A 15,174-nucleotide genomic window follows, 5' to 3' on the forward strand; every position below is an offset into this window, starting at 1 on the left:
GGGCGCAATACATGCGGACAGCACACATAGTTCAAGAGTAGGCATTTCTATCATAGGGCCAGCCATGTGCAGTCCTCAAAATGCGGAATGTAAACAGCCGGTGTCCATGTTTTGCGGATCGGCAATTTGCGGACCACAAAAGACCTACGGACGTCTGAACGGACCCTTACAGGGAGAGAAGTGGAGGCATCAGTTTTGGTGCCTGCTTCATTTACAGGGGAAAAGGGGGGACTGTTCTTGCTGTACTGCTCCCCCTATGTAAAATAATACAGAACATGGACACAAACCGTGGACAGTCCTTCAGTGCATATGAAGCTCTAGCATAGTCTCTGTGCTAGTGCCGCACACTATTCTGCATGCAGACTCCTTCCTCATTAGAACTATTTGCTGTATGCAAGCAAACACAAGCGGCCAGCTGTCTGCTGCTTACACAAGGAGCCTTGCGGAGCTTACACGTAATGTTTCTGTTCCCAAAGGCATGAATACCAATACGCCATTCATTAACTTCCTAGATAAGAGCTAAGCGACCCATTTATATTCTTGTTTGTCTTCTCATCAGCACCAACGTGTCGGTGTTGATTGAAAAAGTAGATTATTGGGTAGAAAATTTCTCACTGAAATGGCGGTAAATTCTGGTTTGTGGATTTTCTGAGGTCACGTGCACGATGTGTACCTTAAACATTTCTTCTGCGCCGCTTTCCTTACGCTGACATACATCAGGACATTTCTTGCACAAGGTAATACAATTGAAACTCGAAAAAATTTGAATATCGTGCAAAAGTCCATTTATTTCAGTAATGCAGCTTAAAATTAGAATTTTGTGAAAAGGTTCAATAGTCGAGGCTCAAAGTGTCACACTCTAGTCAGCTAATTAATCCATACCCCCTGAGCAAAGGGGACCTCAAAATTGTGACTTTGGGGTTTCATAAGCTGTAAGCCATAATCATCCAAATCATAACAAATAAAGGCTTGAAATATCTCGCTTTGCATGTAATGAGTCTCATGTGTTAGTTTCACCTTTTAAGTTGCATTACTGAAATAAATGAACTTTGCACGATATTCAAATTTTTCACCTGTATATTGTCCACTTAAGGGAATGTTAGCTCTTCGGCTGCGGGTCACTGCCCCCCCCCCCTCCCCCCCCCCCCTAAAATACTGGGTGCGGGGCAGGACCCTTTCATGTCAGTCATTGGATTATTTTGTTAATTAATGGAAAAAATGCAGAAAGAGAGGAGGATAGAAAAGGAGGATAGCAGCAATTTACAATTCTTGTCATTTCTCTTCTTCTTGCTCATCTTGTTTATATTTCTTTATCTTCCTCTTTTTAATTCTCTTTCTTCCTTGTCCTTTCCGGTTATCTTTCTATTTTTTCCTTCTTCTATTCTCTTCTTTGTTCCTTTTCCCTTATTTCTTTAATATCATTTCATCAATCTCTTTTCCCTTCTATGTTTATATTCCATTTTTAATTTCTTCTTTCCTCCCTTCCTTCCTCTCTTCCTTCCCTTCTTCCTTTTTCCCTTTTTCTTTTCCTTCCTTTCTCCCTATCCCTCATGCCCTATATCCCTTCCTTCTTTATTTCCCTTCTGCCTTCTTTCCATGTTTCTTTTGCCTTCCTTGATTTTTCCTTCTGCATTTTCTCTTTATTCCTATTCCATTCTTTCTCTTTTCTCGTTTCCTTCCTTACATTCATCTCTCCCTTCTTTCATCCCTCTTATTATCTTTCCTGTCATCTCCTTCTTTCAATTTATTCCATCCTCAGGGTATGTTCACACGCAGGGCCGGTTTTAGACCAAATCCTGGCCAAAATCAATAGAGGAGGCCCACATCTTGTAATAATGTGCTAAAAACACAGTCCGACACCCCCGCCGATCAGCTGTTTGAGGAGAGGGCGCATGCTGTTCACTGCTGCTGTCCCATAGACATGTGTGCGTGCGTGTTAAACTTTATTTGGTGTGCGTGTTTGTGGGGGCACGGGTGTTCACGAACTTACACTAAACCGACTAAACAGACATAAAATAAAAAATTAATTAAAAAAAATATATATTATAAATTCAAACTCGCTGATCAGCCATCCAAAGCTGATCAGCGGTGGGGTGTGCAATGTGCTAACAGTGGCCGGACACTAAGAGTGCTGGCCACAGTCAGCGTATGCAGAAAAAAATAAAAATACTGCTTGCGCCCCCCAAAAAAGTTATGTGTGGGGGGGTCTAGGGTCACACAGCTGTGCTGTGGACCCCAGACACCTGATTTAGGGTGATGCAATCAAAAGCTTCCACTTCCACTAACTTTCCCTAAATATCCCTGCCTAGCCTAACCTAACCTTTCCCTAAATACCTTGGTGAAGGTGGGGCACAGATGGTGGTGCTGGGGCACAGATGGGGGTGCTGGCTGATGATCACTGCAGCTCCAACGTGCAGCGCTCCTCTCTCCTTGGCTCCCGGACACAAAAGGAGGAGGAGAGGAGTGCTGCTGTAATTTGAATGGCCCGCCCGCCTCAGCCAACCAATGAGAGCCGATCCTGAGAGGTGATGTCACTATCACCTCTCAGGATCACAGGATGGTGATTGGTGGTGTATTATCACACCACCGATCACCATCCTGTTCCGGGTTATCGGGTCCCCAGAGACCCGAATAATAGTGATGAGCGGCAGGTGCCATATTCGATTTCGACGAAATTCGCGAATATTCGATAGAACATTCGTTTTATATTCGTCGAAATCGAATATTCGTCATTATTCTTGTTATCGCGATTAATATGTGATTTAAATAATCTCGTATTGCGATTGTAACTTAAAGGCTACTCTCCTATTGAAATAGCAATGCGATTAATTCAAGTTATAAAAATCGAATTTCGATTTTAACTTAGCACTGCTATATTCCATATTCGTTAATTCTAGACTAATATGGAATATAGCAGCGCTAAGTTGAAATCGAAATTCGATTTTTATAACTTGAATTATTCGCATTGCTCTTTCAATAGGAGAGTAGCCTTTAAGTTAAAATCGAAATTCGATTATTATAACTTGAAATAATCGAATTGCGATTTCAACGTAATTCTCAAATCCGACAGTACATTCTAGTATATGGAGTAGTTCCCATGGTGATGGGGACGCTCCATGAGCATGGAATATAGCATTACTAAGTTAAAATCGCCATGCGATTACTTCGAGTTATATTAATTGCATGGCGATTTCAACTTGGACCTGGTTTACTATATGGTTGGCTTCAATGGCTTGGTAGAATTAGCGAATATGACGAATATATTCATTATATTCCACAAAACGAAGATAACGAAGTATTCTGCATCTTCGCTTTAGCTACCTATTCGTCAACTTCGCTAATTCTAGCAATCATATAGGAAAGTTGACTATAGAGACAGCTAAGTTTAATTCGCTATGCGATTATATTACTTTGCCTTTTTTTAAAATAAATAGAATAATTATAATACCTGATAATTATTATAATTATACTATTTATAAAAAAAAAAGCAGTCATATAATCGCATAGCGAATTAAACTTAGCTGTCTCTATAGTAAACTTTCCTATATGATTGCTAGAATTAGCGAAGTTGACGAATAGGTAGCTAAAACGAAGATGCAGAATACATTCGTTATATTCGTTTTGTGGAATATAACGAATATATTCGTCATATTCGCTAATTCTACCAAGCCAACCATAGTAAACCAGGTCCAAGTTGAAATCGCAATTCGATTAATTCAAGTTATAATAATCGAATTTCGATTTTAACTTAGCACTGCTATATTCCATATTCGGTAATTCTAGCCTAATATGGAATATAGCAGTGCTAAGTTAAAATCGAAATTCGATTTTTATAACAAATTAATCGCATTGCTATTTCAATAGGAGAGTAGCCTTTAAGTTAAAATCGAAATTCGATTATTATAACTTGAAATAATCGAATTGCGATTTCAACGTAATTCTCAAATCCGACAGTACATTCTAGTATATGGAGACGTTCCCATGGTGATGGGGACGCTCCATGAGCACGGAAGTCGGCAGAAGCGGCAACGGGCACTGACTGGAGCAGCCAGGAAGCCAGGAATCCAAAGGACAGGTAAGAACAACTTTAGGGAAGTGGGAAAAAAAAAATATAACAATAAAAAAAAAAAAAAAAAAATTTGAAATATCGAATTTATATCACTATATTCGAAATATTCGTGAATTAGCGAAGTGCTGATATTCGCGAAAAAAATTCAATATTCGAATATTCGCGCTCAACACTACCGAATAACCTGGAAACGCAGCAAACCGCAGGTCTGAATTGATCTGCGGTTTGCTGCGATCGCCGACAGCGCATTGTCCCAGGGTGCCTGCTCATTGATTTGAGCAGGCACCCAGTTCCGATCACCGCCCGCCATGCGGCGGTGATCGGAACTAATCGGGACGTACGGGTACGCCCTGTTTCCTTAAGTACCTGTACACCCTATGTCTGGAACAGGTTAAAGGGCATCTGTCAGCAGTTTTGTACCTTTGAAACTGGCTGACCTGTTACATGTGCCCTTGGCAGCTGAAGGCAGCTGTGTTGTCCCCATGTTCATATGTGCCCACGTTGCTGATAAAGATGATTTACCATATGCAAATGAGCCTCTAGGAGCAACGGGGGCGTTACCATTACACCTAGAGGCTCTGCTCTCTCTACAACTATGGCACCTCTCCACTTTGATTGATAGGGCCAGGCAGGTGTGATGACATTTTCACTGCCTGGCCCTGTCCATTAAAGTGGGGAAGACTGAGTTGCAGAGAGAGGAGAACCTCTAGTTGTAATGGCAGCTGGTACATATGGACATGGGACCAACACAGATGCCTTCAGCTGCCAAGTGCACATGTAACAGGTCAGCCAGTGTCATAGCTATGAAATTGCTGACAGATGCCCTTTAATGTTAAAAACACCACACAGTGTTTTGCAGTAGCTAATTTGATAAATGTTTGAGAAGTGACGTTACTTCTTGGAAGCAGATTTAAATGTGGATTTGATTGTGGGCTTCAATGGGGAAGCTGAAAAACCTCAACCAAAAACTCTTCTAAAACTCTTGTAAAAACTCATCTTAAACAACCACCAGAGTAGAAATCTGCCACCAAAAATGACCTGTTTTCAGCTACTGATCTTTCTGCTGTGGATTTTGCCATGTGAACCCTTATTCTCCTTGGTGTTATTTGTTTACTATTCCTTTTAACAAAGGTACTGATTGAATGTTTGTGTGTGTGAAATTCACCTTTGAGCTATGGAGATAAAACTCTCGCCATGACTTAGATGTTCCATTATTGCTAGTATTGATTTCTTTCTACAGATGTGTACAACTATTGTACTACAAATAGTGGTTGGTGTTGATTCTTTATCACGTCTCTTACATATTTCAGAAATTTATGTACGTTTTTACCCTTTGTGTTGTTCTGTACATTGTTGAAATCCGAATGGCATATCTAGAGGCAGATCTCCTCTTATCTCAATCTATCTAGGTCCATATTTATCTAGGACATCTATCTGAGACATATTAAGGTTTCCTGTTCTTCTAGAGGTGAAAAACATTTCTGTCTAGTCTAAGTGAATTCTGCTTGGGCTTTTTCTATTAATCGCATGATGCTCCTAGACATGAAACTTTGGATATGTGACCCTGGGTGACGACCTAGGACCACCCTCGAATTGGAAGGTATAAATTGATCTGTACCTTCATGGATTTTTCATTCTAACACACACATGAACAAAATTGTTGGTACCCTTCCATTAAAGAAAGAGAAACCCACAATGGTCACTGAAATAACTTTAAAACTGATAAACGTAATACATAAAAATTTACTTTAAATCAAAATGAAAATCAAATGTTGTTTTTGAATTATAGTTCAACAGAATAATAAAAAAATAATAATAATGAAATTGACACAATCTTGCACAACCTTTTGAGGCAATCACTGCAATCAAGCAATTTCTGTAACTCTCAATGAGACTCTCGCACCTGTCTACAGGTATCTTGGCCCACTCCTCATGAGCAAACTGCTCCAGCTGTCTCAGGTTTGAAGGGTGCCTTCTCCAGACTACATGTTTCAGCTCCTTCTACAGATGTTCAATAGGACTTAGGTCAGGGCTTATAGAAAGCCACCTCAGAATAGTCCAATGCTTTCCTCTTAGCCGTTTTTGGACATTTTTAGTTGTGTGTTTTGGATCATTATCCTGTTGGAGGACCCATGACCTGCAACTGAGACCAACCTTTCTGACAGCACATTTCACTCCATAATACCAGTGTCTAGAGATTTAATTGAAACCCTGTACAGATTCAAGACACCCTGTGCCAGATGCAGCAAAGCAGCCCCAAAACATCACTGCGCCTCTCTACATTTTTGCGTCTGTGAACATAGAGCTGATGTGACTTGCCAAAAAGCTCCAGTTTTGTCTCATATGTCCAAAGGACATTCTCCTAGTAACTCTATGGCTTGTCGGTCGTCTTCCATTAAGTCCACTTTGGCTAAGACACCAACGGATGGTGTGATCTGACACTGATGTACCTTGACCTTGGAATTCACTTCTAATCTCTTTGGAAGTTGTTCTGAGCTCTTTGGATACCGTTCATATTATCCATCTCTTCAATTTGCCATCAATTTTCAACTTGCAGCGACATCCAGGGAGGTCGGCTACAGTCCGGTAGACCTTAAACCTCTGAATATGTGCAACTGTACAGTAGTAACAGGACCATCAAGCTGATTGGAGATGGTCTTACAGCCTTTACCTTGTCTGTTATTTTCTTTCTAATCTGTGGAGACAACTCTCGACTCAAGTCTCTACTGATTACAGGTTTGAAGACACCTGTGATGTTAATTACAGGACACACTTTACCCTGTTTAACATGTCCCTATGGTCACATTATTTTCAATCATTTATAGGGGTACCATAATTTCTGTCCCGGACACTTTCATGAGTTTTTTATTTTATTTTATATTATTATTCTGTTGAACCACAATTCAAAAGCAACGTCTGATTTTCAGTACATTTTTATTTATTATTACTTTTGACAGTTTTTATTTCTTTAACAGAAGGATACCAACAATTCATAGTTCCATGAAGTGCAGACTTTACATGTTCTGGATGACCATTTCAGAACAGACTCTATCACATTTGAAAGAGTCAATAAGTAACCAGTAATGTTACTATACCAGTATTTCTGATCATCATTACATTGAGATTTGAATGGAGGTTATAACAAACACTTTTATTTTTATTTTTATATCTGCAGGATTTATATTGATGGACCCTTCGGAAGTCCTTCAGAAGAAGTTTTGAATTATGAAGTCAGCCTTTGTATCGCTGGTGGAATCGGAGTCACGCCATATGCTTCCATTTTCAACCAGTTATTGTACGTAGATTAACACAGATTTATGTATGTTCTGATATGAATTGTGTTGTTATGTAGCGCAATGTTACAGAGGTGGATGTGGACCCACTGTACCAACAAACTGGTTTGACTGTGGGTTAACTCTAACGATGTTATCCTGGCAGTACCCTGCTATTCAGCCTTTACTCCCTGTACAGGGATCTAAACATCATTGAGAGGGAGCCATCAGGCCACTACCTTTTGAGATAGTCCAGGTGTGGTTGGCAGCTGACCCACTGGAGTCAGAGACATTGGTGTGCTGCAACAAAAAGTCAGGCAATAAGCGCAGTCTGAATAAGGTCAGTGGTCAGGGCAGGTGAAACATACAAAAACATAGAAACATAGAATGTGTCGGCAGATAAGAACCATTTGGCCCATCTAGTCTGCCCAAATACTGAATACTATGGATAGCCCCTGGCCCTATCTTATATGAAGGATGGCCTTATGCCTATCCCATGCATGCTTAAACTTCTTCACTGTATTTGCAGCTACCACTTCTGCAGGAAGGCTATTCCATGCATTAACTACTCTCTCAGTAAAGTAATACTTCCTGATATTACTTTTAAACCTTTGGCCCTCTAATTTAAAACTATGTCCTCTTGTAGCAGTTTTTCTTCTTTTAAATATTCTCTCCTCTTTTACCTTGTTGATTCCGTTTATGTATTTAAAAGTTTCTATCATTTCCCCTCTGTCTCGTCTTTCTTCCAAGCTATACATGTTAAGGTCCTTTAATCTTTCCTGGTAAGTTTTGTCCTGTAATCCATGTACCAGTTTTGTAGCTCTTCTCTGAACTCTCTCCAAAGTATAAATATCCTTCTGGAGATGTGGTCTCCAGTACTGAGCACAATACTCCAAATGAGGTCTCACTAGTGCTCTGTAGAGCGGCATGAGCACCTCCCTCTTTCTATTGGTAATGCCTCTCCCTATACACCCAAGCATTATGCTAGCATTTCCTGCTGCTCTATGACATTGTCTGCCTACCTTTAAGTCTTCTGAAATAATGACCCCTAAATCCCTTTCCTCAGATACTGAGTTTAGGACTGTATCACAGATTTTATATTCTGCTCTTGGGTTTTTACGTCCCAGGTGCATTATCTTGCACTTATCAACATTACATTTTAGTTGCCAGATTTTTGACCATTCCTCTAGTTTTCCTAAATCCTTTTCCATTTAGTGTATCCCTCCAGGAACATCAACCCTGTTACAAATCTTTGTGTCATCAGCAAAAAGACACACCTTACCATTAAGGCCTTCTGCAATTTCGCTGATAAAGATATTAAACAATATGGGTCCCAGAACAGATCCCTGAGGTACCCCACCGGTAACAAGACCTTGGTCTGAATATACTCCATTGACTACAACCCTCTGTTGTCTGTCCCTCAGCCACTGCCTAATCCATTCAACAATATGGGAGTCTAAGCCGAAAGACTCTAATTTATTGATAAGCCTTCTATGTGGGACAGTATCAAAAGCCTTACTAAAATCTAGATAAGCGATGTATACTGCACCTCCGCCATCTATTATTTTAGTCACCCAGTCAAAAAAATCTATAAGATTAGTTTGACATGATCTCCCTGAAGTAAACCCATGCTGTTTTTCATCTTTCAATCCATGGGATTTTAGATGTTCCACAATCCTCTCCTTAAGTATAGTTTCCATTAATTTCCCCACTATTGATGTCAGGCTTACTGGCCTATAGTTGCCCGATTCCTCCCTACTACCTTTCTTGTGAAGTACTAGGGTAACCAGAAGATAGCTCTCAAGTCAGGGCAGGTGGCATGCAGTTGTCAGACAGGAGTTCTGGGATCCCCAAATTTGAGGTCTTCTCTGTGTTTGCTCTCAAACTGGAGACCTTCATTCTCTTCATAAGTGGGTCTCAAAAGTGGAATTGCCACATTTCATGCATTTATGTCTCATATTAAAATACTTCTTTGAATTTTATTGTGGGCCTTGGGGCGGTATGGTCTGACAATGTGGGTCTTGGACCAAAAAAGTTGCTTTAGACTGTATGGTAAGTCATTTCTTTGCTATGCAGTTGCCAAATTGGCTTGACCAGCAGGTGACAGCAGTCTTCTTGTCATCCAGCATTGTCACTGCTATTCAGTAGTGTGTATATATAGCCAGAGCTCATGCTAATATACCAGAACTTTAATGCACCTCTAGATGTGAATGGAGTATAATTCAACAGAATAAAATATCTGTGCAATGTTTTCACCATAATGAAGTGTCCCTTGAAGTTTTTATTTCTGCTCTGTTGATCGATGCATGTACTACTGTATCAGTAGCATATGTGGCGAGGATACCATACTGTAAAGGACTATTACTAAGTCATTGAGACATTTAGCAGAGCTGAATTTGTAATTTGGCCCAAGTGATCTTAAAATTGGAGTGTGCACTGTGGTATTACATAGGTCTGCTGATAAATTAATACATTATATTCCCTGCAGAAGCTAAAGAGCACTTGTCAGAGAATCAGCTGTATTACACCAGACATGCTACATGGTAGGGTTGATCCTGCTGATGAAAATTATACCTGTCTTGCGAAAACTGGTTGTGCCTAGAGATGAGTGAATCAAATCCCACAAGGTGGAATTCGATACGAATTTCAGGATGAATTCGATTTGCCTCAAAGCCGAATTTCCTCGTGCTTCGTTTAAGCGAATCGATTTAACCTGAAATAGTGTAAAAAACAAATAAATAATATTTGCCTCCACCGGCCGTCATTATGACTTAATCTCACGCGAGATTTCGCGCCACATCTTCAAGCGAGATGGCGGCGGACAGTCCTTCAAGAGCAAATGGAGGCGGTAAGTTTGATTAATTTTTTTTTTTATGTTGTGTAAAACAGTGTAAAATTACACTCAGATGCCGCAATCATGTATGAAAGTGGCATCTGAGGGGTACAATGACGGGCGACGGCTCTATCGCAGCTCCCTGTGATTGCACCCACTACTTGCAAAAAATGCGCTTGTGACGAAGTAATTTGTTACGAAGTGAATTTTTTGGTAAAATTCGGCGAATCAGCCAAATTGAACTTTAGAAAAATTCGCTCATCTCTAGTTGTGCCATTCCTGAAAAAAAAAGACTTTAATTGGTGATGTGAATGAGGGCTTCAGTGCACTGAGGGGTGAGGCCAGCACTGGAAGGCTGAGGGACACCGAGGGGCTAGGCCCCGCCCCTCTGCACATACAGAATAAGGCCTCTACCACATGAACGTATTTTCTTTCCGTTTTTTTTTATTTTTTGCGGACCATACCATCATTTCAATGGGTCTGCAAAAAAAAAGGAAGGTACTCCGTATGCATTCCATTTCCGTATTTACGTTCTGCATTACGGACAAAGATAGTACTGTTCTATTAGGGGCCAGCTGTTCCGTTCCGCAAAATACGGAATGCACACGGATGTTATCCGTATTTTTTGCAGATCCGTTTTTTGCGGACCGCAAAATACATACGGTCGTGTGCAAGAGGCCTAAAAGTATTTTTTCTCGAGAACGGTTTTCACAAGACAGATATCATTTTAATCTGCAGGATCAAACCTACCAGGCCGTATGCCTAGTTTAATAGAGTTGATCCTGCTGACAAGTGCTATATCTGTATAGGTGTTACATTTGTTTTCTCTACGGACCGCCCTGTATATTATCCGTATTGTGCTTATGTTGTATATCCCACGAGCTGATGGTAATCTTGAAGTCGAGCACAGGATTTGAAGTAGTAGAGATGTAAAGCTTAGACTTTCCTGGCCGACTTCATTATCTCTCTTCTCGAGTTGTCCTATTGGGGTTAGACCTTGGACGAGATGTCTGTGGCGGATCTGATGATTTTTAGCTCGCTATCTACTTTATTAACTTCATTCCCTGGAGTTTTGGATTTAGCTGCTTATACAGATTACGTGCGGTCAGTCCGAGGCAGCAGATGACTCGATGACCGCCCATTGTATTCACTGATTCCATTGATTGCGCTCTTAGTTAGAAGCTATGACTATCATTCACAGCTCAGAAAGTACCATGAGTCTCTTGGCTCTAGGATGTATGTACTTTCCAAAATTCCTTAGAAAAGTAAGGATCAGTCCTGCTAACACTTTTTAAGAAAACCATTTTAGGTTACGTGTTAATTTGACAGGTGGAAAAAAAAAAAAAGCAACATTGAGATTTTTTTTTCTTTTTACATCATCTGCCATCTGGTTTTAAAGGGTTTGTAAGACAATTTGTAAAATTTTCAGGGGAGCAACCAGGCTTATAAAACAAAGATAGAAGCTGAACTCGCCTGCCAAAGGTTCCTCCGTTCCAGCACTGCAGGTCCCCATCTGACTAGAAGTGATGACATCACATCCATACTGTTCATGCACAAGTGACCACTGAGGCCAGTGACTGGATGAAGAGCAATGGACGTGACGTCATCACTTAGACCGGACCCTCATCGCTGGATCAGAGGGACTTTACCAGGTGAGTTCAGCTTCTTTTTTTATTTAATATGTCTGCCTTCTCCCTTGAAGATTTTACAATGTGTCAAACAACCCCTTTAGAGGCTATGTACACCTTTGGGGGCAAATTTTTTGGGTGGTAGCCATGTAGCCAATAAAGAGCAGGGGTAACTTATGGTCAAATCATCCAAAATATCCAGGCTAGATCTGCTTCTGTTGATGATGATACTGTAGGTACAGGCTCAAAATATACCAGACCTAGGCCAAGCTTCAATGCTGCTAGCTTTATGCAAGTATTTCCCGTATGGCAACTTTTCTCCAAACTGCCAGCAGACAAAAGCACTGCCGTATGCAAGATCGGCGGTATGAAAATATGCCATGTCCATTCAAATACAAACATACAGCACCGTGGCTGTACTGCACCACCAGATCCAGGGGGAAAATGGAACTGGCTAGTAGCAATCGGAACAAGACTTTCCTCCTCTCGGTCTATTTTGCTCCCTGCATAGCGCATGTGATAAATCTAGTGGTGCAATGATTTTTGTAGAAGTACTGTGGTTTGCAGAGGTTGGTAACCATGTCCAGGAAACTGTCTTCGCATTTCAAGGAACTCTCTCCTGGACTAGCAGGGATGGTCTGCCATTGCACTTCTGGATCCGTGACGTATGCTAGAGCACCTGTGTAAAGTGATGAATGATTTCACCATACACAAGACCACCTCAGCAGGGAGCATGTGTTTTTTCGAGGTCAGGCAGTGGCATCTCATCAGACAAGTGTATCGCACACTCAGGCCCATTGAAGATTTGTCAGTAGGGACAACTGTGGCATCAACGTTGTCATCCTCCTGATCAGGGCTTTTTTTCTCAGAGAAAAGGTGGTGGAACTCACCCCCCCTCCCATGGCCACGCCCCCGGCCCACCCCTAGGACCGTCCCTAAAACCACCCCTTTAGAGAACAGGGATGCAAGTAAAATTTGGGGGGCTATAAAAGTTCAGCCCAGCAAAGAAACCCCCCAGATGGGGATAGCACTGTTAATGGGGGATCTGGGGATGGCACTGTTAATGGTGGATCTGGGGATGGCACTGTTATGGGGTGGAGGATCTGGGGATGGCACTGTTATGGGGTGGAGGATCTGTGGATAGCACTGTTATGGGGTAGAGGATCTGTGGATGGCACTGTTATGGGGGATCTGTGGATGGCATCCACAGACCCCCCACCCCATAACAGTGCCATCTACAGACCCCCCCACCCCATAACAGTGTCATCCACAGACCCCCCACCCCATAACAGTGCCATCCACAGAGCCCCCCCCCGCCCCATAACAGTGCCATCCACAGAGCCACCCCACCCCATAACAGTGCCATCCACAGACCCCCCCTTCCCATAACAGTGCCATCCACAGAGCCCCCCACCCAATAACAGTGCCATCCACAGAGCCCCCCCACCCCATAACAGTGCCATCCACAGACCCCCCCTCCCCATAACAGTGCCATACACAGAGCCCCCCACCCCATAACAATGCCATCCACAGAGCCCCCCCACCCCATAACAGTGCCATCCACAGACCCCCCCATTGCCGCTCCAGTACAGTTATAAAATGTGTCATTAAATTAATAATGATTCATGCTGCCCCCTCTGTAGTATAACATTCAATATATCCTACTCACACAGGGCTACTGTTATCGTAATGCAGGCCGGCCGGGCAGACGAGCGGCAGCGTCACTGACTGACGTCACATGCCTGCCCGGCCTACTTTATGAATGAAGCAGGCGGCGCAGGCACGTGAAGTCAGTCAGTGACGCTGCCGCTCGTCTGCCTGGCCGGCCTGCATTACGATAACAGTAGCACTGTGTGAGTACAATATATTGAATGTTATACTACAGAGGGGGCAGCATGAATCATTATTAATTTAATTACACATTTTATAACTGTACTGGAGCTAGGGGCCGGAGCACAACGGCCCTCAGCTCCTCCTCCCAGTCCCTCCCCGCTGATACATCGCAGCCTGCGATGCTGGAGCATGGCAGGCTGCGATGTCAAAAGGTGGCGGAACGCCGTTCCGGTGCGTTCCGCCAGAAAAAAAGCCCTGCTCCTGATCAATTATATTACAGCAAACATTGCAACAAGGGATGGTGGAAGAAGAACAGCTTCCACATCTTGCAGGCCACCCTGTAGCTGTTGGGGACCCCACATGGAGAAAGTCCCATGGAGGAGGAAGTGGAAGAAGGGGATGAAAATGAGGACCTACCACTGGAGGAGGAGGAGCAGAAGGAGTCACTTGTGCAGGAGAATGAGGTTGTTGTTGATGATGATGATGATGATGATGATGATGATGATGATAACGGTGACATTGGCCATGATGACTAGTCATCGCAGTGGAGGGGAAGGGGGGCTGGAAAGAACTGAGTCCTAGGGCACGCTGGTGAGTATGGCGAGCTGCATGCTTGCTTGCTTATGTACTGACAGGCATTTTGTTAGCTTCAAGCAATCTGATGATTACTGGATAGCCATGCTTTTAGACCCTCTCTATCAAATTAAATTGAGGGATTGTTTTTCTGTTGCTGAAAGGGGGTCCAAATTGCTTTATTATTGGGATATATTGTGTATGCAGCTTCTGCAGCTTTGACCCTGCATGTTTAACCAGGAGTCACCCCCCTGACATAAGTCAGCAAACAGAGACATACCGCCTGAACAGCCAGGTTCGGTTCTACCTGGACTCTGGCATTTCTCTGGCATATACTCCCTGACCCCAAGGATTTCGTGGCAGGCAGATTGGAACAGTGGCTGGATCTGGCCATGTTTGATCTCACTGTACTGTCTTGTCCAGGCTCCACAATCACACAAGTTCAGCTAGTGTCGTTGTCACACCCAAATGGACAAAACATCATTGCCAAAATGATGCATGGATCTGTGAGTATTTTCACACACACTACCATTGCTGATTTATTTATTGCTGCCCTGATCATGCCACTGTGGCTGACTACCTTCATACCATCCTGTTCTGTACTGTATGGCCACAGCTCCTACTATCTCTCCTTCCACTACCATTAATCCTACAAAACCGCCACTACTACTACCCTTACACAGCTGCACTCTACTGCCTTATCTGTTCCATGCCGTGTTGCTACTGGTGCCTCCACTATTGCTGCAGGTTATTACCCCTACACACCTTTCCACATCCACACTGCAGTGCTGCTGCTTCCCAATAAAAGGGAGAATTTTTCCAGGCTTGTTCAGAACAAGTCACTGTATTTTCTGATATTACCACTTGTGTGTATAAAAACAGAGGCTGAATCTGCCTCAGTTAAGGCAACATTTTTGGACAGCAGAAATTACAGGGATGGATCCAGCGGATTTAATAAAACATCAG

General features: G+C 42.5%; 1 protein-coding gene across 1 annotated transcript in view; it reads left to right on the forward strand.

The window, feature by feature from the left end:
* Window positions 1-15,174, forward strand: part of LOC122923299 (NADPH oxidase 4-like) — a 249,354-nt gene that overhangs the window by 207,409 nt on the left and 26,771 nt on the right. The window contains exon 14 of the mRNA XM_044274078.1: window positions 7,245-7,364. Coding sequence (XP_044130013.1) covers window positions 7,245-7,364 — 120 coding nt within the window. The remainder of the gene's footprint in view (window positions 1-7,244; window positions 7,365-15,174) is intronic.

Source organism: Bufo gargarizans, unplaced genomic scaffold, assembly GCF_014858855.1.
Source record: "Bufo gargarizans isolate SCDJY-AF-19 unplaced genomic scaffold, ASM1485885v1 original_scaffold_1454_pilon, whole genome shotgun sequence".
NCBI lineage: Eukaryota > Metazoa > Chordata > Amphibia > Anura > Bufonidae > Bufo > Bufo gargarizans.